The 23,127-nt window shown below is 37.0% G+C and overlaps 1 protein-coding gene across 3 annotated transcripts in view; it reads right to left on the minus strand.

The window, feature by feature from the left end:
* Positions 1-335: 335 nt before the first annotated feature.
* ADAMTS18 (ADAM metallopeptidase with thrombospondin type 1 motif 18) overlaps positions 336-23,127 on the minus strand; it is an 81,615-nt gene continuing 58,823 nt past the window's right edge. For all 3 annotated transcript variants that reach the window (XM_082770330.1, XM_082770329.1, XM_082770331.1), the window contains 7 exons: positions 16,316-16,457; positions 14,659-14,785; positions 10,430-10,634; positions 8,030-8,221; positions 7,462-7,674; positions 5,862-6,009; positions 336-2,448 (listed from right to left, as the gene is read on the minus strand). In XM_082770330.1, coding sequence (XP_082626456.1) covers positions 2,333-2,448; positions 5,862-6,009; positions 7,462-7,674; positions 8,030-8,221; positions 10,430-10,634; positions 14,659-14,785; positions 16,316-16,457 — 1,143 coding nt within the window. In that variant the 3' untranslated portion in view covers positions 336-2,332. The remainder of the gene's footprint in view (positions 2,449-5,861; positions 6,010-7,461; positions 7,675-8,029; positions 8,222-10,429; positions 10,635-14,658; positions 14,786-16,315; positions 16,458-23,127) is intronic.

Here is a 23,127-nt window from a genome sequence, read left to right on the forward strand (position 1 = left end):
ATATGCCTGACTTTGAGTGCCTGAAAGGAATGACCTCCTCCCATTCATCATAATGGCTTGTAAACACTCAAATCCACTGATTCGAGGATTCCCAACCAATATTAACCCATAAAAAACCTGAATGGTAAGGGCACAGATAGGCAGTAGAAGTCATACTCAGCTATGGTGGCTAAATTTCCACTGTCCCAAAGAACAAGCTTTTCTTTTGGACAACTTTTGTTGCCGTCCCCCATAGAACTGGGGTAGGTTCAGAGTCACAGACATAAGACAATTACATAGCAGAAGAAAGTAAGATAATGTTTTACTTAAAGATATTACGGCACAATCAACACAAATGAAACAAAATGCATAAACACCACTTATATTACTTGATATTTACTTATAACCTCCATATTTCATTCATGAATTTTACAATTCCAAATAAAATGAAACAGTTAGAGTACTTTATTACAAAGCTTATAAAATAATTAAATATTACACTTATATTTTTTGCTTTTTTTTTTACACCATAATTCATATTTTGTGACACTACCATTTTCTTTTCTCAGTTTTCACTTGAGGAAGTGAGCAAAGAAATATAAAGGAAAAGCTATGCATTAATAAATTAATTATTTTACATCAAATAATAAAAAGGGCACAATTATCAAAACAAAATAAAACAAAAAGTAGTTTTCCTAGAAAAGAGGTTACACTTATATGATGTTGAATATCAAGACAGAGTGATGTAGGTTGAGATATGTTTCCAATCATCCTTTCTTAAAGTATCATAGAATACATGTTTTTAATTTAAATTGTTGCAAAAGGAACTGATAATTTCAAGTGACCACTGTCTGGCATTAGTGCTGAGCTGGCTAATCTTAAGCTGAAATGATACTTTAAAAAAAAAAAAAAAAAAAAAAAAAAACAGTAAAACTGAGCTACATTCATCAAAAGAAGTTGTGGGATTGGGTGGAATTAGATAAATATGTCCCTCATAGGCACTCCCCAGAAAATTACAGTAGAACACAGCTCTGTCTCAGAATGGTTTTGGCAAATAGGTTGTATTGGGTATTTTTTCAATGCAGAAACTTTTAAAATTGTACCATTTGACATACAGTGTCACCTAACATCTTGATAGTGAATAATTACAAGTATCATTGTGTTTACATTTGTTTTGTTTGCTGGTGGATTCTGAACTAAATAGAAGTTTTATGAGAATGTATAAAAATAGAAATGATTTCCATTTGGTTAGAGTAAATCATCCGCTTAGCATTTGCAATTTTTTCATATCACCTATGTGAATAAATAACTATTTAGAGAAGTTTGGCATGGATTGATGGACTGCAATATTCTCATTATTTCCTTTGGGCAACAGATGAATCAAAACTTGCAGAGATTTGAGATTAAAAGGAAGACATTCTTCAGTATCTTGGCATTCAAACAACCTAGCTTCTGGAAAAAAACTACTTTATCAAGTTTAAATTTTAAATTTACATATCTAATGAGCTTAGAAAGTTGAAAACATAACAATTGAGCTCAATAAATCTGAGTTCCTTGAGTTAGTTGAAATATGAAATTCTATTTTACTTGTAACAGAGCATTATTAAAAGTCCAAATATTCTAATGCTGAATATTTCTAGGAATACATTTCAAGTTACTAGTTAACCACCTCTGAGTTTCTACACAAAGCAGAAAATGAATTCTTCAAAACAATAAAAACATAAGCATGATGCAAAACTTGCTTTTCCAGCAGCAAGTATAATAGAGAAGCACCATATATCTTTGTAGTGCACCATTTACTTCTCGTGGTCACACATGTGACACTGGGTTCTCCAACCAACAGTCATTTGAATGTCTTTCTGTGAAAGTGGCAGTAAGCAGCTTCCTTACCTGGGGATGAACTTATCATAAAAGATATTAAAGTAAACACTTCTGGTTTTGTGATCTGTCATGCTGCCGCGCTGTAACCTTATTCCTTGTAATCCCAATCTCTTTTGCTTGGCATTCAGGTGAATTAGCCAAAAAAAGGCATCCTTACCTTAATTTCTTCCTCATAACATATGACAGTGCAAAATGACACTTTTAAAGAACGAAGAACTGCCCGTTGAGTCTCAGTGTTCAAGTGATCCATAGTACCCTGTACTTTAGTGAGGTCAGCAAATAAAGAAAAAAAAAACATTCCTTTTTCAGTATATATCCAACAAGTACTGTACCTCAGACATTCCCTTAGAAAAAAATGTCTCTTCTATCAGTGGTTTATGTGGCACCATGTCTTGGCTCAAAGCAAAGTTAATTTCAACATAAATTGAAAAAGAAAATCCTGTCATTGAAGAGTTCAGATAACACGCTGCTATCAGTTCTTCTTTGTGCATGATTTACAGCATTGCTTGCCATAAAACTTGTGGTTACAGACACCATGCTGGGGTACCAGATGACACCAACTGAAAAAATCCACACAAGAAGGATCATCTGAAGGAGAGAAATCCAAGCAATATGTTAAGACTATGTTTTAGCAATTCAACAAATCAGGCAGTAGTTCAACAAACTTCTATGCTTTTGGTAATGTTAAAAATATGATGGGTTATTCAATTCAAAGAAAACAAATCATGAACTATCTTAAATCTCAAAAATTCTAGTTTAATTTGATAAGTGATGCTGATAGAGATAATACAGTAGGAATGTCAGAGGCTAAAGGAATTAAAAAATTCAGAGCATACTTTGAAATTCAGGAAAACAGAATGAAATGGGGACTTGACCACTAACTGTAGTAGTGAAAAAAGCCAGTTTTTATGCATCAGTGTTTTCATCTCTGATCTAAATGCTCTAAAGCCAAGTACTTGTATAAATGAACCCACTTCAGTGCTCCAATGCACGTTGATACCAACATTGCGTGGAGTTCAGCTGTGCTTCAAAGTAGTCGCAGCTTTGAGTTTATGTGTATAAACACAGAAAATGCATGGAAAATTGAATGCATGGATCATGTCTGTCATGTGCACAAAACACTCTGCTGTGTGTTTGTATTCCAACACTTTCCAAAGGGACTTATTTTTCTCCTTTTGTAAGGAATCGCTCTTCTAACTTAAACATTTAAATTAGGTGAATCAGGCTTTTAGGACTGTGCCATGCTGGTGAAGTCCTAATTAACTAATAGGGTAAGAGACAGCTGACAGCATTTTTTTCTGAAAAGCATAGTTTTTAATTGCAAAAATAAATAAGACTTTTCAATTAAGATTTTATTTCACATGTTTATGTACAGATCATTTATACATACAGTCCAGGTGCTTTAAAAAACATTACATAGTTACTGCTTTCTACTGTTTTGTAGTGGATGCTTTACTTTTCTTTAAAAGAACAGAGTGATGATTCATATGGATGATTTATAAACAAATTCACAATGTCTGGGAGAGCAGTAAGACATTTAAATGAGGTTTAGCAAAATTTATAGCTAAACTGAAATCTCCTATGAGCATGGGAAAAGATTCCATTCCACTCTCAGAACTACTGTTTACATGGTCAGTAAAAGGAATTTACAAGGAGACATTGAAGACAATCTAGCCACCGTTGTCGGCATTCTCAGATCAGCAAAGTTGAGTCATAGGAGATATATGCTCCCTTACAGAGCATAGGCAACTTCTTCATAGTTTGTGGTTCAGGAGTCATCCCAGTCTCTTTGTATGAATTTATTTTGATTATTCACTGCTTCACATTTTTCACTTACATTTTATGATGGCAGTGGTGATGTTGTATACCTTTATCACTCTCAAATTTGTTTGAATGAATAGGAAAATGAAAAAAAAAATCCTCTGTTTTTAAAAACAGAATCCTTTCTATAAATGTTATCTACAGAAAATACTATCCTTGAACAAAAAGTTTTCCAGGAACTAAGTGGCTCAGTGTCATACTGTAGCCTTCCCACTATGCCATGTTATGCTTCTACTCTTGAATCTCAGTAGGGATGGAAATGGTAGTTCAGCACCAGCTTTCACTTTATTTCATCTACTGGCCCCCTACAGAATTTGCCACTGGAAGGACCCAAAGCAGGCAACCAATGAAAGACGTGCAACCCAACGCAAGAAAAGCTGTTCTAAGTCAGGAAGATCTCCTGCCATGTAAGCATAAATTTTCAAAAATTACAAATTGCTAGCTGTTTTTTTAAAAACATTTTAAGAAATGAGAAGGCAATGTTAATAAATCTTTATCCCCCTTCTGAAGACTGGAGTGTAATGCTAACATTACAGAGGTGTGGCCAAAAACTTTGCTCTTGGGACTTAATCCAAAGACTATTGGAATGAACACAAAGACTCCCTCCAGCTTCAGTGGATGTGGATCAGGCTGTCAGTTCCTTATTTCTATTTACTCAAGTATTTACATGTTGGTTTAATTTTGATTGATTTTAAACAGTTGGATATGTTAGGAGTTATGGTGACCGTAACTGCATCTAACGGATGGAAATGACCCAGCTTGTCTAGGAAAGTGTGTAAACTCTCCCTGAAACATTAATTTCTTGACTGTGATCACTGAGCTAGAGCTACGTGGCTGATAATAGAGACTGATTTGCTTGAATGGAATTCCAGCACAGCTGGTTCCCCCTCTTTTTGCTGCTTTAGACAGAAAGTTAGAGAGCAGTGAGGAGATAATTGATCTCCAGAGCCTGACGACCCAGTTATAATAAAGGTGAAAGGGCTCCTGCAGATGTGAGGCAAGAGAAAAACAGGCCAAGGACAAAATTAATAACAGACATTACTTCAGACATGAAATAAAGCAGAGGGAGGCTGGGGTAAAAGAAAAGTGCTTGCTGTATCATGATAGAAGCGGATGTAATACAGAAATTCTGAAGTACAACAGAACTTTGGAAAGGTTCGTTAGCATTTGAATTAAGAGCATTTAACTGTAGAAGCAGGACAACTGTTCCCTTATCTCTTTTAGGACCATTTCATCTGTATATCCTAGTTTGGATTCAGGCCCCCAGATATCACAGTTTGATAATGTGTGTCTTGAGTTGCTGTAGTAGAATGCTCTAGCACATAAGATATCACTGCATTTTACAGGGTTTCTGTACACAGTGAATGTCACAAATCAGTAGAGACAAGAGGGGGTGTTGCCTAATGTCAAATTACAAGATGCAGGGCCAGAGCTTGACCTTTGCTCCCAACTCTATTATATATATATTTTTTTCTTGCAATGCAGCCCAAGTTTTATAGATATTACTTTCAGGTCCCTGTTTTAAGATGGTAACAAGTCAGTTAAGGTACAATATTTTGAAAGCTTATGTTTGAAGAGCTCTAACATGCCTAGGTAATTGTTATTATATGGGACAAACCTGGACCTCATGAGCTTTTTTCCTCAGTTAAGAAGGAGTCACAAACTGTACCAGCTTGTGAGCAAATACACAGGATGGTGCAAATGCACCTCTCTCTTTTTTTGGTGTTTCTGAGAAAATTCCTAGGACACTCCTACGTGAATCGACAATACCATAGGACACTCCTATGTGAATCAACAAAATAATCTGAAGATGCAGCTCAGAACCAAACTGTGTAACTTTTTAAAATATTTAAAAAAATTTTTTTTAATAATTTTTTTTTTTCTTATTTTTTTAATAAAACATTTTTAAATGTTTTAGAAAAAAAAAAGTTTTAAAAATCTCAGTTATACTAAAGTTTGCTTTAAGAGGGTTCTCTCTGAGAAGAGAGATACTGTGGTAGTATTGGAAAGTAACTGTAAAGCTGCAAAGTTTGGAAAAAATTCATTTGTGCAGGAACATTCCAAATACTAACCTTAAGTGGGTGTAACTGGAAAAGGTGATTTTTACTGGATATAGAGTATATCTCTATATATAGATATAAGCAACCAACCCTGCTGCAGCATGTAGAGCTGAGTTTTACCTCTTTTCACAGGGGCTGGGCAGAAGTTAGTATTGCAAGCTCTCAGGACTGCTGGTTTCTGATGGGGCAAGCACCCAGAAGCTGGTCTCCCTTGGCGTAGGCACTGTACACTCCGGGTTTGCACTCCCCCGCCACATGTTACTGTACACTGTAGACAGGAAGTGGAAAAAAAAAAAAAAAAAAAAGCTGTCTTTAATTATAGGGAATCTCTCAGATCTCATGAAAGCCAAAGGAAAAAGTTTCAAGGGTTTAAGATGAGACTTTCAGAAAGATTTCAGGATCTGATGTGTTGATGCTCGGCAATCCCCATCAGGACCAAATTTTCAAAGATGTGTGCATCTGTTCTCCATGTCGAACCCTTCTTAAAGTGTGGTTATTTAAGGACTCAACTGAAAATTTGGTTCTTTACTTAGGCATCTAGACATAAACTGAATATTTTAGAAAACCTGTTCCTGATGGTCTGCACTGATTTCTTTTGAACTCTGAGCCTCTGGTCCCAATCCTGCTGTCTGAACAGAGATAAAACTCCCACTGGAACCATAATTATGGCAGTATCTGGGGAAAAACACTATGCGTTTTCAGGAAGATCTATGAAGTATTTTAAAATGAATAAGCATTTTACTTCTATGTGTTTCATGAGAAGTTGTCTTTAAGATAAATGTGATCGTTTTCATCTGATTACAATTGTCAGGCATACATTGTTTCATGTAAATGTTATTAAATGAGTGTGTGGCTCATTGATATGTGACTCATAAAGTAGATAAGTTCCAGAAATACAGAAGCTTGTTTGCAAGAATGTAGGAACAAATACAGACTGATCCCATAATTAATCATAGTATTTAGGGAATTCCAGGCAATCTGTGCTGGTCCTCAAATCCATTGTGCATGTAGCTATGTAATAGTTCAACCACAGTGCAGTTCAAAGAAGACTGAGAAGGAAGTATTGGTGACCAACCATGGAATCTGGTGCCTCTGGAGCACAAAGAACACGTTAGGGTGACATTCTTCAGATAAAGGACAAATAAATAAACTGCATCAAAATACAGGATGGATAAGGACCAGCTGCATCATGCTCCAGTGGCTGAGTGGTGTGACCTTCCTTAGGGAACGGCTGTGTGCAAAAGACACCCATGGACTGTCAGCACTGGGGATATCACCTCCTCCATTCTCCTCCCTACAGTTGGACATTTTTGACTACAGCACAATGACTGTAAGACTCAAGCTAGCTTCAGTTTGGGTAGCTCAGACTCACATTGCCGTAAAGTCACAGCGGCATAGTCTTTAGCATTTTACACCATACTGGATGTTTATGCAGCTCCAGATAGCACCCATTCTGTGGCATGTGATACCACCACTTCTCTAGGTTTGGTGCTCTCTAAAACCTCCTTCTAATTACAGTGGATACACTGTCCAGGAGTCAGCAGTCACTTTGCAGTTGTTCCATTCTTTAATGCTGTGCACTAGGATATGGTACTTGAACTACCACGCAGAGAAACTTGCTCCTTTAAAAACTCCAGAAAATCCAAGACATGAAATGCTGCTGGAGAGCCAGTGCTAGTTGGGACTGGGAGAGAGAGGCAAGAAAGCTTCCTGTTCCTACCTGCTGCCAGGGTGAGGAATACCAGCCAGATACCATGTTATACAACGGTTGTGATGGACAGGCTCCATTGTTACAAGCTTCTTCCAGGTCTATGTTTGGTTTCTTGATGTTTCTACATCTTCTCTGAGGAAAGGTGATCAATTTCCCATGGATGCTTTTCTCACCACATTTTAGTTCTCGCTTGTGTACACCTGGGCCACAGGAAGCTGAGCACTGCAAAAGCAACATACACCTTTTACATCTATAGAAATGCCCTCAAAGGAGGCTGTGCTATACTCAAGACAACTCAAATTATGTGAAATTACAAAAGCATTACCAAAACCACAAATACCACGTTCCACAATGTATAAAAAGAAATATGAAGCCAAGTCAGTGGAAGTCCAGAAAAACAAAGACATAGAGTACATCTAAGTACACCTGAATTTAAAGAACTGTTTTTATAGTGGCTTGCAAACAACACCTGATTTTCAAATGTCAGCTCAGCTTCTTTTTCTCCACACAGTTTGTGTGTGCCCCAAGTCAAGACCAGTGAAGGAAGACAGTGAGCCATGTAGCTCTACCACTTTACCTCACTCCAGGAAGAAATCACCCACTGGAGACGGTCATTTTTGGGGCAGCGTCCTAGCACACAGGTCTGCTGGGATTCAGGTTTATGGTCTTGGCTGCACATACTATCAGGCAAGATTTTAAGCTTGGGAGAACCAGTACTTTTGCAGTAGACATCCCGTTTCTTAACACCTCTCCCACAGGTCTTGGAGCACTGCGATGGAAAGAAATACTCATTTGAGCTACAGGAAATGCAAACTGACATTTGTATTTTACAGTGAGCAAAGAAACTGTGGTTAATGTGCTCTGTGGCTGTCATTATAATGCAAGTAAACTTGAATTCAATTCGTAAACACATAACAGCAACATCTGTGTGTTGCTTCTAAAGAATTGTTCTAAGCAGTTTTGTAATGTAAACTATGAACTCTTACAGCCCCCATGTAGGACAGATAAGTAATATCTCTCTTCCATTAATGAGAGATACTAAGTTGTGAGCAAAATTGTTTTTCCCTGGACATCATACTTGAAAACTGGTTCTAACCTCCCCTCTGAAGATCTCCCACAGCAAGATGTTCTCAGCTGTTCGTTATTTTGTCCTGACATAGGCCCAGGGGTATCCAGGGAATCTATACATAACTCCTTCATGAATGAATCTCACAAGACAGAATCTGATACAGAAAATGCTTAGGATGCTTGGCCAAAGATATGTTAATTGCCAAGATTGCAATGAAGCTTAGGACAAGTCACCAGTGAACAAACGTGTATTGCTGAGCCGTGGCTCAGTTGAAAAGACATTCTGTAGTTTTCATTGCCTTAGCATGCAACAGAATGCACTAATGAGCCATTTCTGGTGAAATGAGGAAATAAAGAGCTTTCTGCCTTGTTGCATCCTCTTCTAAGCATTCTTCTTCTTACTAATAATTAACAGGCACATTCCAATGTGGAATACCACATTATCACTATACAAATTAAATCACAGATGTTTTAAAAAGATTTCATGAAAGCAGAGTTGCACTGAAGATGCATCAGAAATACCTGCTTGCAGAAAATCTGTGGTTGTAATCTTCCCCCCAGACAGACAAAAAAATCATTTAAAATGACTACCTGATTAGTGAAGAGAGATTGGGTATTTTGCATTTATTTTTCTTTAACTCTTTTGAGCCTGTGACATAGGAGCTTTTAGCTGACTCTTGAAATCTTTACCAACTTGTTCAACAGGCCTGTTCACTACATTTAGGCAGGACTTGTGGACTTAATTTTCACAGGCTTATTTGAAATCCCAGCTTGAATTATACACCTCCCGAAGAGGAAGAAAACTGATTTATTTTTTTTTTAATTTGAAATAAAGTTTGAAAGTGTGAATATGTTTGAAGAATTTGTTCTTCCTTTTTAAATATCTAATCACCATATCTGTCTTTTATAATCTCTTGCCATAGTAGTTTTGCTCACATATGCTGGAAGAAAAAGCTACTTGTCTGCCACAGTCCATAGCAGCGCCCTCCCTGAGAGAAGCAGTCTGTGCTTCTCAACCCAGAATGCTTAGGTCAAGATGGTCTTGAACAGGACCTAAAGAGAAACAGCACCAAGAATTGTATATAAAAGTAACAGAATTTTCAGTAATTTTAAATCCACCTTGAATCTCATTAAATGAAGATGGAAAAATCAAAATATTGTCACTCCCTTTGATATAGGTGTACTGTTGTCTCTCTCTTACATCTAAGGACTTCCCAGTACTTGACCTTTCCTTACATTCGTAGTTCATACCAGCAGCAACAATAGTGAAAGAAAGAGCAGAGATTAGTTTTGTTTAAGCGTGTGTATGCTTTTTAACTTAGATTGGTTTAATGTGAGGCATTTCATAGGCTTGTGAATTGGGGTGTGTACACACAGGAATCTGCCTAGGGGCCTTATGCCCTTCATGGAAATTAAGTACAGCAACATTCTAAAGTATGCTATAGAAGAGTTATTCTGACAAAGGCAAAAGTACATAAATTATTATTGCACATGTAAATCACAGATTTATCAACCTGCAATTCAAAAGTGTGTATGCAACACATGTCCAAATACTTCTTCGTCCTTGACTGCCTGTCATCTCTAAGAAAAGTTAACATTGCTGTGGGAACTATCTCAGAGAAGAGTTAATGGCTTTGAAGAATTCATAGAGCCTGAAGTTATAAACCAGAAAAATCTTCCATCTGTTTGTATGTATCCAGCAGGACACCATGTGTCCCCTTCTGGCAACCCCTCCTGTCTGACCACTTATGAAGGCTAGGTAAAATATATACGTTGTGTACGTTACCTTTATAAATAGAGCTATTCGCAAAATACTGATTTTCACAAAGTTTACACTTCCTTCTTGAGCAGAGATTTTGGCAGTATTTTTATTATGCCAGCAAAAGAAAATAGAAGTTTTTCAAGTTACCTGAGACCATAGTCCAGGGCTCCATTCAGGTGGGCAGTCTTGACTGTTGCACATCTGCACTTGGGCAGGGGTGCTGACAGGACACAGGGAGTGGGCCACTACCTCCTCTCTCTGGAAAGCCTTTCTCTGGACACACTGAATGAGGCGACTTTGTTGTCCACCTCCACAAGACTTGCTGCATGCACCCCATTCACCTGGTGACCAGCTTAACAGAGAAAATATATATTAGAAAAACACAGGAGGCTAATTAGCTTTATAAAATCAATGCATTTGAAAATTGCATTGATCAATGCATTTTTCCCTTCAGTCTCTGTCAGAAGGCGGAGAGAGGAGGAAGATCCACCTAAGCTTACATAAGGAAAAAGCTGGCATGGCAGGGGAAGAGTGGGGCCATTTTAGCTGGGCAGGTGCCTCCCAACGCACATGTGCATAGATGCATTTGCTTAGGGTGACAAATGTTGGCATGGTGCTGTCCAGCAATATCAATGGCAAACCTTAGCTTTACTCTATTTACAAAAAAGAACATACTTGCTAAAATCAGCAGTCCTGCTGTTAGTGTTTGGAGGATTTAATTGTCCTCAGACTAATAAATTTGGCAGACAGATGATGTGGAATCTAAATAAAACAGTAGGAATTCAACCAGCAAAATCTGTTGGGCAAATCTATGCTGCAGTCACAGGCAAGCTTCAGTTGTGCATGCTGTCACTAAAATTACACAAAGCCTGAATAGTCACTGCCAGTCACTTAGGCTAAGTTCAATTCTGAAATGTCAGTAGTTGCTCAGTGTTTCTGTTATAGAAGCACTGGATGGATCCCCAGCTCTTGTGTATCACTTTGCAAACACACAACTGTGTCTGTTCCCAAAGGCTTAAGATGTGAGACCGTAACCCGACAACTCAATGGGAAAACAGGGCTGAAGAAAACAAAGTAAATTAAGAATGTTTAAGTGATTGCTCAAGTTGAGAACTCATTTAAATACCCAACACTGAATTTAAACTAAGTATTTTAAAACAGTTTTACAGATTGTTAATAATTGATGTCTTAGAAAAGGGCTTTTTGTCTCAACTCCAGCTGCTTCTCCTATCCCCACTTCCATCATTTTTCACAGCATTAGCCCTGTAATGACTAGAATAGCTGCTTACATAGAGTTTTAATGACAGGAAAGTTTTGTTTTGTTTTGTTTTGTTTTCTTACTGTGTGAAAGATGTCCAGCATCTCATTTGCCTGTCTGTTCACATCTGCCTGTAAACAAAACTAATTTTAATTGGTAAAAAATGTATAAAAGGCATATTCTTGGTAAAATTCCTTTGGGAACAGAAGAAATCCCAATGCTCAATCTAAGAACTTCAGTAACTGCCAAAAGTAGTGGGAAATATAAAAAGACCTAATTTAAGTGCAAAGAAATATTAATATGAGAAGTCAGTAGTTATGTATTTCCAGCACATGTCAGAAATTTCCTTTTTGCCTGATATATAAATGTTTAGACCTTTGCAATACAAACATCTGGACAGAAGATACAGTTTTAATCCATTCTACAGCTTTTAATTAGTTTTCCTTGATGTTTCTGACAACTATGATTGGCAGAGCAATCAAAAGCAAACATTTTAAGAGTTTATTCACCATAAGTGTCCAGAAAGTTCCCTTGTCCACTGAGAAGAGGGCAATAAACTTGCTTTAATGTCCTCTAGTAAACTGCCATTTTCCAGGATTATCTGGGCTGTGATCCAAGAGTATCTTTCATTAGCTCAAATAACTAACTAATTATGAGCAGATTTGGCAGCTCTGAAACCCAACAACAGCGTGCATTTTGATGCCTGCGTTCTTACTGTTAGGGTGGTAGTTTTGTTCTGCCTCTTACCACTAAGTCTTTGTTCTTATGCGGCAAGTATACTTCATTGACCTTTACAAGGCTGGAGTCTTCTCTTTTAAGTCACAAAACAGACACACTTGTATCTCATCTATTTTTCACCAACTTTTCTTGCCTGTTAGTCTTACCATATTTGTCTTTCCTCTATTTGCTAGCTATTAAGCATTCCTTGTCTCCTCCACTGTATTTATTAATATAAATATATATTTTTTTATGTTGACAGTCTCAGTTTTGTGGGTAAAATTACGTCATGACTTTCTAGGTAGATTCCTCAACAAAGACGATCTGGCATGGTTTCACTCGGTTGAATGGCAATCTGTTACCTTAAGACAAGGTCCTACATGTAGATCCTCCATACATTAATATATCCTCAGGATTTTAAAAATAATTAATTAGTGAGTTGAACTGTTCTTCCTGAAAGGTGTAGTTTTTGAGGGCTTGAGGCTTTTACAGTTTTTCTTTTTAGGCATAAAGTCATTAATTGTGTTGTAGTAAATCCAAGACTATCAGAGGAAGTTTAGCATGAAAATATTGCACTGCCTGTCAAAAAGGATATTCAGCATTTTTAGTGATAATTATATCGGTGGATCTTTAAAATACGTTGGGATCTCTGTTTAATAGAAATAGAAATTTTCTGTGTGGTCCAGAGGGACAAAATAGAAATGAAGATCATTTGCTGAAGCTTTATAGCACAATACCACATCAAAATGAAGGTAAGCATAAGCAGCTTAAGAAGACTCCTGGGAACATCACAGACATTGCATTTCTGTCTACACGATACTGTGTTCATTGGATAAAAATACTTCTGGCAGAAGATAAGTCATATACAAACAGATTGTGTTTGGCTACAAAGATTACTCAAAATTAGTATTCAGAAAATCATGTGGCTAAAAGCAATCTAAAGAAACTGCTGAAACAGGAACATGGGGCTCTGATGTGACATGCTGCCATTATTTAAATCTTATCTCTATCCTTTTGTGGTCATAGTATATAATTTGCCATTTGGATTTTGTGTTCTCTGCTGTAATCTTTAAATTTTGCAGGAAATTCCAAACTATTACTGGACAATTTTTTAGAATGTTAAACACATTGGAAACTATGGATTTTTAATCAAAAACAAAGCCACTGCGGAGCATGTGTATCTTTCTGCTTTGTCCCATCATCCTCTTCTGCATTGGGGAAGATAGGGAAAGCCTATTAAACTTCATCAAATGTGTTATTTTTATGAAGTGTGGGAGTGGGCTTAGCTAATTGCTTTTACCACCCATTGCTTTTATCACTACAGAGTAAAACCACCAGATGACACCAGGAGTAGAGCTTTCCTCCATTTTTTCTGCCTTCTGCTGCTTGTGCACTTAAACTGCTTTTTCACCTCTCTTTATTTTCTTCTGCAACACTTGATTTTTTCAACATACCGCTTTAGAAGAACTCTTGTTCTGGAAGTCATGGATGTCTTGTCCAATATAATACACCTTTTCTCATGTTTAATATAAAACTAAAGTAATGCTAAGGTCGCAAAATCAGGAGTCCAAATATGGAAGAAACAACAAAAGAAAGATGCTCAATACATCCTTAAATCTACCCATGTATATTCCAAGCCACATGATACTGTGCTTAATTATATGAACATGCAACTTTTTTTTTTTTTCTAAAGGACCCCTACCACAGCTACTATAAATCAGTGTAACTCCTTTGTTTTTAAAGGCACTCTATTGATTTATACCAGCTGTATTCTAAAGGCTTATCTATATGTCATTGTCTTCCTTTGCATCTCACTTTCTTGTGTCTTTTAGAAAATAAGATTGTTAACATAGGAAATGTCTTCATATTTATTTTTGTGGGCACCAGGAGCATTACTGACAATTTATTTGGCTTAGATAGTCTTCTTATTGGTATCATAATACTCTATGGAGCATTTTGTCCAAAAATCACTAATTACACTTCACAAGATTCTTTTAGCCTAATCTAATATGTGGAATCTGAGTCAGAGGGCCAAGTCTCCACACGGGGAGTAGCACTTTACTCAGGAAATAGTCTTATTGATTCAAGGTGAGTAAAGGTGGCAGAATGGGCCCCAAAGTAATTTAGATTTACTCAGTGTCACATAGCTAACCCGAGCATGGTGACAGAGCTGCAAGCAATCCTCAGGAGGTCTTGCTTAGCAACATTAGAAATACTGCCTCTATTATTATCATTGGGTAGAAGCCTACACAACTAACATTTTTAAACAATTACTGTTTTAAATTACAGAATAAAAAGAGGTTCATCTAGCAGGCTATACAATTCTGTGTGCCTATCATGACCTTGCTGGCTAGCTCAGTCATAAGGCACAACAAAAGGTAGAAAAATAAAGAGAACTTACTATGCTGGGCAGGGATTAGTATTGCATAGTTTTGTTTCACTTAAAGGCTTCGTCCTTGCACCACAAAAGGAGGAATTAACTCGTGTACGATGGTCTTCTAAACAAATTGCTTTTGTTGTAAAGTGTCCTATGGAAGTATTAGAAAAAAAAAAAAAAAGTAGTAAAATAAATGTCTACTCAAAATATAAGAGAAAAAGTAGTAGAAAAGAATTTTATCTAAACAAGTCCAAGCTCATCCTTGGTACAATTCCACTGACGTGAACTAAATAAAATAGGATTTCATTTGGCAACAAGTTTTTAACACTAATTTCCTTCTCTGCAACACAGCTACTATTGAAGTCAGATGAAACGTTTTAGTTATAAATGGCATATTTGCAGAATCTTCCTCCAGCAAAAATTAGTAATGCTTCGAATCCCAATTCCCTGCAGAAACCAGCAGCATTTGCTTAGAGCTCTGCTTATGTGCTTGCAAATGGCAACAAAACATTTTGCATTTTTTTCAGTACTTCTACAGACTTCAGAGTTCTGCAAGCTCCTGTACCTAGTGTGTATCTATTTTCTACATCAGGTCAGACTACAGGGAAAGCAACAAATGTCTTAAGTGATTAAATGATTTTATAGATACATCCTTTAGTTGGGATGTATTGTGCACCTCACACATGGTTCATTGGGCACAGCAAGTCAAATCTGGAAACACGGTTACTTCCATTGTCTTTACCCATGCTGCTATCCATGCTATCCATCCAAACTTTTGTTTGTTTTAAAGGGAAGCAAGAAAAATAAAGTAGCTGTATTTTGTCTACAGTGTTCCTGGTGGGCCTTGAAGAGTGTACTGATATGCTGTGAAGTCTAACAACACACTAAGAAGATATTCCTGAATTTCACCTGCATGTTTTTTTGCCAATACAGAAGCATAACATGGCTTTTCCATGGTCATCCAGTCCAGTTCTTTGATGTTAAGGACAGCTGCATCATATAATCTTGTTTATATGACTCAGTTCTGATTTAAAGGCCAATACATTTTTTGTTCTCAATTCTTTTTCCAGGATTTCCCATGTGCCAGTTTCCTGCTTTCACTACATCCTACTTTCACTGACAGAGCACCCGGGATTTTAAAATATACATGTTCTGAACAAAGAAATGCCTAGAAGAATATGTTAGTAAGAAATCTTTATCTTAAGTAGAACTTCAGAATTTAACCTGGCAGAACTCAAATATTTGTAATTAAGCAGTGAGACCAGGGTGCAACTGTCACTAAAGGTCTTCATAATATAGTCTTCAGTTACTCTCTACAGATAGATAAATTGTACTAATTATTTGTTATCTTTCCATGTTCCCAAATTACAACTACATCGAAGCACATATTTAATTTCCATGTTACTTCAAGAGCAAGATACATGTATTATATGCCTACAGATAGTCCTCACCATAAGTGACATGAATTGAGACTACAAGGATTTATTTTTTTTCTACTACAAAGGAAGTGTGACGATACTTCATTTATGTTATAAGTTGTTAGATAAAAAATAAGGACCAGGTGTTCATTGCAACCTTCTGTCTGTATTTATAAACAATTTTCAAAATTAAACGCAGCTGAAATGTTTGAGATGCATTAAAAATGAAAAAGAAGAGCATTGGAAATTAAAAAGTTACCTACCCCCACCACAAGTAGCTGAGCACTCTGACTGCACCGTCACCCAGGAGTAGCTATGCTTTTTGACAGATGTCTTGTTCTCAGTGTTGATTTTGGAAAATGTATATTCCCAAGCAATCCCAGGATTTTTGCCTTGTAACAGGATCTAGAGAGGGGTATTTTGGTTTTGTTTGGGAAAAAAAAAAAATGGATTCTGTCATTTCTGTCATTTGGAAGGCAGATGAACTAAACATGATACACACATAACATATTTACACACACAGAGTTTGCGAAAGAATTTGCTGGAGACCTGATTCTTCATTAAGCTAAAGTTCATCCAAGTAATCCAGAACAGTGAAGTGTTTGCTTGGCCCAGCACCTGCAGGACATATAAGCAGAGTGCATAAATGCCAGCACAATGCTCCTTTAAATCAGAAGGCATTTGACTGGACTGATGAAGCAAAAATACCTTCAGTAGACATGAAATATTGTCTGGAGACTTTTGGTGATACAGCATATGTCACTGGCCATGCCCCAGCACTCCGTGCTCCTCTCCTGAGATGGACTCCTAACAGGTGGATCCCTGCCTTCTGCAGGGGCTCATGGACAGGTGCTGGAGTTTGCTTGTGCCAGTGCAGTGGAAGGATTAAGGATTTGGGGATGGGAGATATTTCCTATCTTCTAGTTAGCAAACACTCAGCTAACTGATCCTTCCACAATGCCTTCTACGAATTCAAGGCCAGGCTGGATGGGGCTTTGAGCAACCTGCTCTAGTGGAAGTCGTCCCTGCCCATGGCAGGGATGGTGGAATTAGATGATCTTTAAGGGCCCTTCCAACCCAAACCAGTCCATGATTTTATGATTCTACAAATGAAGACACATTTGCTCACTGAGTAAGCAGGACTCAAATGCTTTACTACAAGAAGCTTGAGCAAAGCAGTAGTATAGCTGTGTGGGGACTGGGAATAGAGATGGTTAGAGATGGCTTCCTCACTTCTTGAGCCTGAGGGTATAAAATTGATTTCTTTTCCTTGTAATAAATGTTTTTCTGTGCTGACTGGTAATAAGTTTCATTTGGCAGACCCTCAGCTGTTGTTTTTTTTTTAAGATGATTGAAACTGAAAAAGCTTCAATTCAGCAGAGGACCTGTCCCTGGATGTCTTGTCTACAGGGAAAAAAAGGATTGGAAAAATCTTTTATTCTTGATTTTACCATAATGTGTTAGAAAAATTGTAGATGGTGTGGTTACTAGCTACAGTAACAATCCTTGTCACTTAACTCAGGCAATCTACCTCTTGGAGGTGCAATATTTTAGTAATTAATTATATTGTAGCCTTCATGGAGACAGCTTCCTCCAATTCACTGTATTAATTTCAGTCTGAATTAAAATCAATGCAAGATGCACAAAAATCTGACAAATACCTAAACTTGGGGAGAAAAATGTATTTAAATATTTATTTATTTTAGGAGCTACTTTTGGCAGTAAAGTGCATTTATATTCATACTTAATAGAAAAAGTGCAAGAGTTTACAGTTACAGAGCTCTACTAAGTTTTAATTATTTACCACTGTGGATCTGGTCATAGCAAAATAAAGATCAGGTATGGTTTACCTCAGTTCCTAAATATGCTTTTTGATAAACACTTGCAATTCAAGTAAGATTCCACTTTACATTAATGATTACTATTCAAACTATTAATGAAATATGGCTGACACTGTCAGTTAGGTTTGTGTGATGTCTAACCTGAGTGCTTAAGCACACCCATGCAGGTAGAACTGATCTCTATTTAGATAGGGTTCAAAAAATACCAACAAATTTACTCTCTTGTCTTTTACGACCAAGAAATAAAACAAATTTTACGTTTTATACATTTTAAAATGGAACCAAGAGTTTTAAAATACTCTGAAAATTTACATATTGGAAAAGAGAATTTATGTGACAGTAAAAATTTAGGCAAATTTACATGAACTCCAGCTTGGTAATGTTGAACACACAATTGATCTGGACTGTAAACTGTTTACTTTTCTAAAACAGCAAAAAATTGATATTATATTTTCTATTCTTAATAACCAAATATTGTATTTCAGTAAGTGAATGTTGATAATGATCCCAACTGTGAAAACAGGACTGCGAACTGTCAATGGCAAAATACACGCAAAAGAGTAGGTGAATGGGTGCATTCTCACTGAAACGTACAGATTAGAAAACCCTCCAAGCACAGGAAAATTGAAGTACTTCAAGTGCAACTTTTCATCTCACACCATCCACCACCATCTACACACCATCCAAGTTTAATTCATGAGCACCTTAGAGTACCTCCGAGACCATGGAATAAATAGATCTGAGAGTCATTACTGACCTCCCTATTTTTATTAATTATTCTCAACAGAAATAATATTTCTATGTCTGCTTTAAGGTTAAGTAATATCTGTATGTATCTCTATTTTACAAGAACAGGATTAAACTCAAACACTCTAAACTAGGAAACGTTTGAACTGAGACTGCTGTGTAACTCCACGCTGCCCTGCACAAATGCACTTGGATCTCTGGGTCATATACCATCTTTCCATAAAGCCTCTACAACATTCAGTGCTCACTAATGAGCATATGATAAAGTTTCCGTATGTTACTTCATGTTCATTCTTTACTGTGTGGTTTTGTGCCCTATTTGCTGTGCCCTGTTGAAATCTTATCAATGTAACTTTTTTCCAGGACTTTCTTTTTTCCTTGGCTATTTATCACTATCCATTGTGAATGTTTTATAAGATTTAGCAGTCCTTTCAGATGAAGGATAACATCTCCTCCACATTTGGTTTTGATTTTTAGAAAGCTGATGGCAAAAAGTCCAACTCTGTTACAGCATCTATTGCACCATCACTTTGAATATCAACCTTCAAGCCCATGGGTGTCAAAAATTTAGAAAAAACTGATTGGCAGGTCCCACAGGTTGTGGAAATGTATTTTTACTGTGTTCATATTGCTATTTAGCAACTGTGGAAGGTCAGTATATCAAATGAAGAACAAGACCACAAAATCAAGTGTTAGTATAGTCCCTCTGCTTTCACTACTAATAGCTGGGGCCCTCTTCCTCACAGAACTTCATTCACAGTAATGGGGGGCATAAAGTCACTCTTCATTAACAAGCATTTACTGGGCCTGTTCAAATACAGAGAAGCAATTTCAGACAGTAGCTTTATTTTATTCTCGTGATAGAAATGACCTGCCTAATAACAAACAGTTAAAGTCTCTTTCCTGAAAGCGTGAGGATGCTCTTTCTCTCACTTCCCTAGCTGCTTTATGTTCTTTCAAGTGCACGGGCTGAAATACTACCTGGCCCTTTAGTAAGTTGTGTCAAAAGCAGAAGATGTTTTGTCCATTCCTCAAGACCTCATGTAAGGGTGAGCCCTTGCCTCATTTGATTCTGACAACTGTCACAAAGCTGTGCTACGTCAGTGGCCAAAATAACCATAAAGCTTAAAGCTTACCCAACACAAGTATCTTGAATTATTTAGACTGTGAAACTGCTCTTTACTTGGTGGTAGTAGAGGTAAGAAACAAAACAAATGCATCCTGAGCAACAAATTCAGAACACAAAAGAGGGAGGATGAGAAGAATAACATTTTTGTTACAACCAGTTTTACTCCTGTGGAGCAATATTCTCCTGGTGCTTCAACACAGCAAATGGAAATGATGCAAATGATGTCTGATGAGTTAGAACAAGACGTGTTAGTGTCTGTCACTTCAGAGTACCATGCAATGATGTCAGAACCTTGCAGCCTCCAGCTGAGTGAGTGCCTGTGGGGTAAATCCTGCACATCATGCAGGCTGCTCCATTTTAAGCCATTGGGCTACATCCCCTTCTTGTGCATTGGAAAGTAGATCCAATTGTAAGAAAGAGCTGAAGCCTGTAACTTCCTCTCCTTCTCCCCACCTGCAGCCAAAGCTAGAGGTGCTTCCCATTTATTGAACAAGAGGGCATGTTTACAAAGCAGAAGCTGCATTACATTCAGGTCTCCTTCATCCTTGTATCATCCCAGCTACAAAGAAAAAGGGCAAAATCAAACTCTGGAAAAGTAATGGGGACAAAATGTAGGACACTAAGTCATATAATTTAAAGTCCCTGGCACTCAGCTGAAAACGTTATACAATGTATAACATTCAAACAAGTCTTCATCAGAAATGCAATGCTATTGCAAAGTTACATTTTTGCCAAAGTAATGAGCATATAAAAATTTTTCTTTCGTATTTTCAAACATTCATTATCAAGCCCTTCCTTAACAACCCAATAACTGAAGTCTGCGTATACAGCCAAGTTATCAGACCTACAAATTTGGAAAGACCTCCAGTGCAAGTCTACTTAACTGGATACATTCCAGCATATTTTCAGCCAACTGGCATTTGCTCCCAAATTTACAGCTGGCAAACAACCTCCTTAAACATTTCCAGTTCCTCAATAGAACTGTTTAATGTCTACCTTTAACACACCAACCACCTGACTTCAGACACAACACTCAGCAGCTCTGACCGCAGGGCGCAGAGTTATAAAATTTACAGCTTCTTGAGTTTGAAAACCACAGACTCTGTGGCTGGAATCTGCCAGATCTACTCTGAAGAAAACGAACTGTGGCTTTTGCTTTGGGCATAAAATGTTAAAACAATGGATAAATTGAATTCTCCTGAGTAAAGAACCTTTTCCTTTTGCTGCTAATTTTGATTTCAAAGTTAAGCCAATAAATTTTCTAAACTAGCTGTGCATCTGCTCCTTTGTTTGAGATTCTTTTTTTCCCCATGGCTATCCTAAGTCTCCAATACAATATTCCATTTTAAAGGTCAATATTTTAAAGAGCCTATCAACGTCTTTTTTATGATTGAGTCATTATACTTTTAAGGTATCTTTTATTGTAGGATGCGTATATGAAGTCACTTGCAATACACTGAATTAAAATAAATTAATTTAGACAAGATAAACTCTTCTCCCATAATATTCTGTCTAATGTACAGGAAAGCATACAAGTGTCTGGCAGGTTAACAAGCTATAAAATGAATCCATATCTCTGTGAAGGAGTAATACACTTATACCACTTAGAGAATTGCAGTGAGTTTAAATAAAAAGCCAGATAAAGGAATAGCTACTGTTTATCCATATGTGCTTTGCGTATTTTCATCTTTACTCATTCTGCATGGGGATAATTTACAAAATGGGCATGAGCCCAGACTCTGAACCCCAGCACACATGATAGCTTTGATCTACACCTTCAAATTGCATCTACATTTTCTGGGTCACTCCCATGCTTTGTAAGTCTTTTATAATTTCTTTAGGTAGATGTGAAGGAGTTGAGCTATCTCCAGTGAGCCATCAGTTACACCAAAAAGGGTGGACTGAGAAGTTTAGCTGTGTTAAAGACTAGTATCTGACTTTTTAGATTTGGTTTTCAGAAAGATGCTTCTGAGACCTGCAGTTTATATCCACTCTGAATCTACATGCCACTTAATACATATTTTAACATCCAACATGCTAAGCCAGATTCTGATTTCTCTGATCAATCAAGATTAATTCCACTGACTTTCATAAATTTACTCCGTTTTCAGTAGTGTAAATCTAAGCATGGAGCATATGCTGGTGGAAAACTGTTCCTGTTTAAAACAGGACCACTGGCTTGAATGGGCAGCTGCTGGGGCTTTGACATGACTTGACAGTGGCCAATAGCAGGAGCTTCCAAGCAAAGTGGGAGAACACCTGTAGAGAAAAGCACCAGCAGAGGAAGAATTGCATCTACATTGGTTACTTAAGTCAAACCTTAAAACAAAAGGGTTTTTATCCCTTCAGTATTTCTAAAGTCACTTTAAACAAAATCTTAACTAAAAGCTTATGACAAACTATTGTTTTTCAAGAAAGTCCACTAAGGTCATTAAAAGGAAAAAAAAATCACACACACAAAAAAAAAAGTAACCTTGAAAGGTCCTGTATGATCTCATTTCTTCTTCAGCTGTTTCAAATTTATCTTCTGTTGTTATTGTGTCTCCATTTTTTTACTGTTCACATGCTAAATGTACAACCTTCAGGGATACTGTCCAGCTAGTCTCTCTTCACTAAAGGAAAACGCTTTTATCTGTTTGTATTGAACCAACATCTGCATCTTATAAGCACATCTTAGCTCTCTTTAACTTACTTTCTCTTTAGGGGAAATCAGTACAAATTTATCATCTAGTAGCTAATAATAAATGTAATGTTTTATAACTGCAACTTGGCTTTCTCCCAGTGGCAGCTAGATCATCAGTAAAGTCATTCCACCTGGCCTCCTTTCTCTCTTTTTTTTTTTTTTTTTTTTTTTCCTATTGGCAAAGAGGAAGTGATTTACTGGTTTTAATTAGACATTTTCCTGCTTTGAAGCTTCATTCACCTTCTCTTTCCATGGATATTTGCCTCCTTATAAAGCATCCTTTCCATCTGTTGCTTACTGTTGTCAAAGTAAACCATGATTTTATGATTATTTAACCAAGATTTCACAATTCCTTGATAAAATATTTCACCGAGTTTGAGGTAAATTTCAGTGAGGATACTGATTCTATCTCATCCTGAAAAACTTTACAGTGCTTTCTCAAATCAGATTTGAATTCTCAAATCAATCCATTCTTCCTCACTTTACTGGTAGAATGGAAAACCAAATTATTGAATTATTGTGTTTTTAAGTTAGTTTATTGATCCCTGGTCATGCAATATTTTTCATGCCAACCAAACAGTGCAGGTTTTTCTTGCCCTTTCAGAATCTTTCTTGTAATTTGACTTAGTTGTGGAGGGTGAGTGAATATTTCAACAAATGGAAGTCACACATGAC

The sequence above is a fragment of the Aythya marila genome, assembly GCF_965140915.1.
Source record: "Aythya marila genome assembly, chromosome: 12".
Lineage (NCBI taxonomy): Eukaryota > Metazoa > Chordata > Aves > Anseriformes > Anatidae > Aythya > Aythya marila.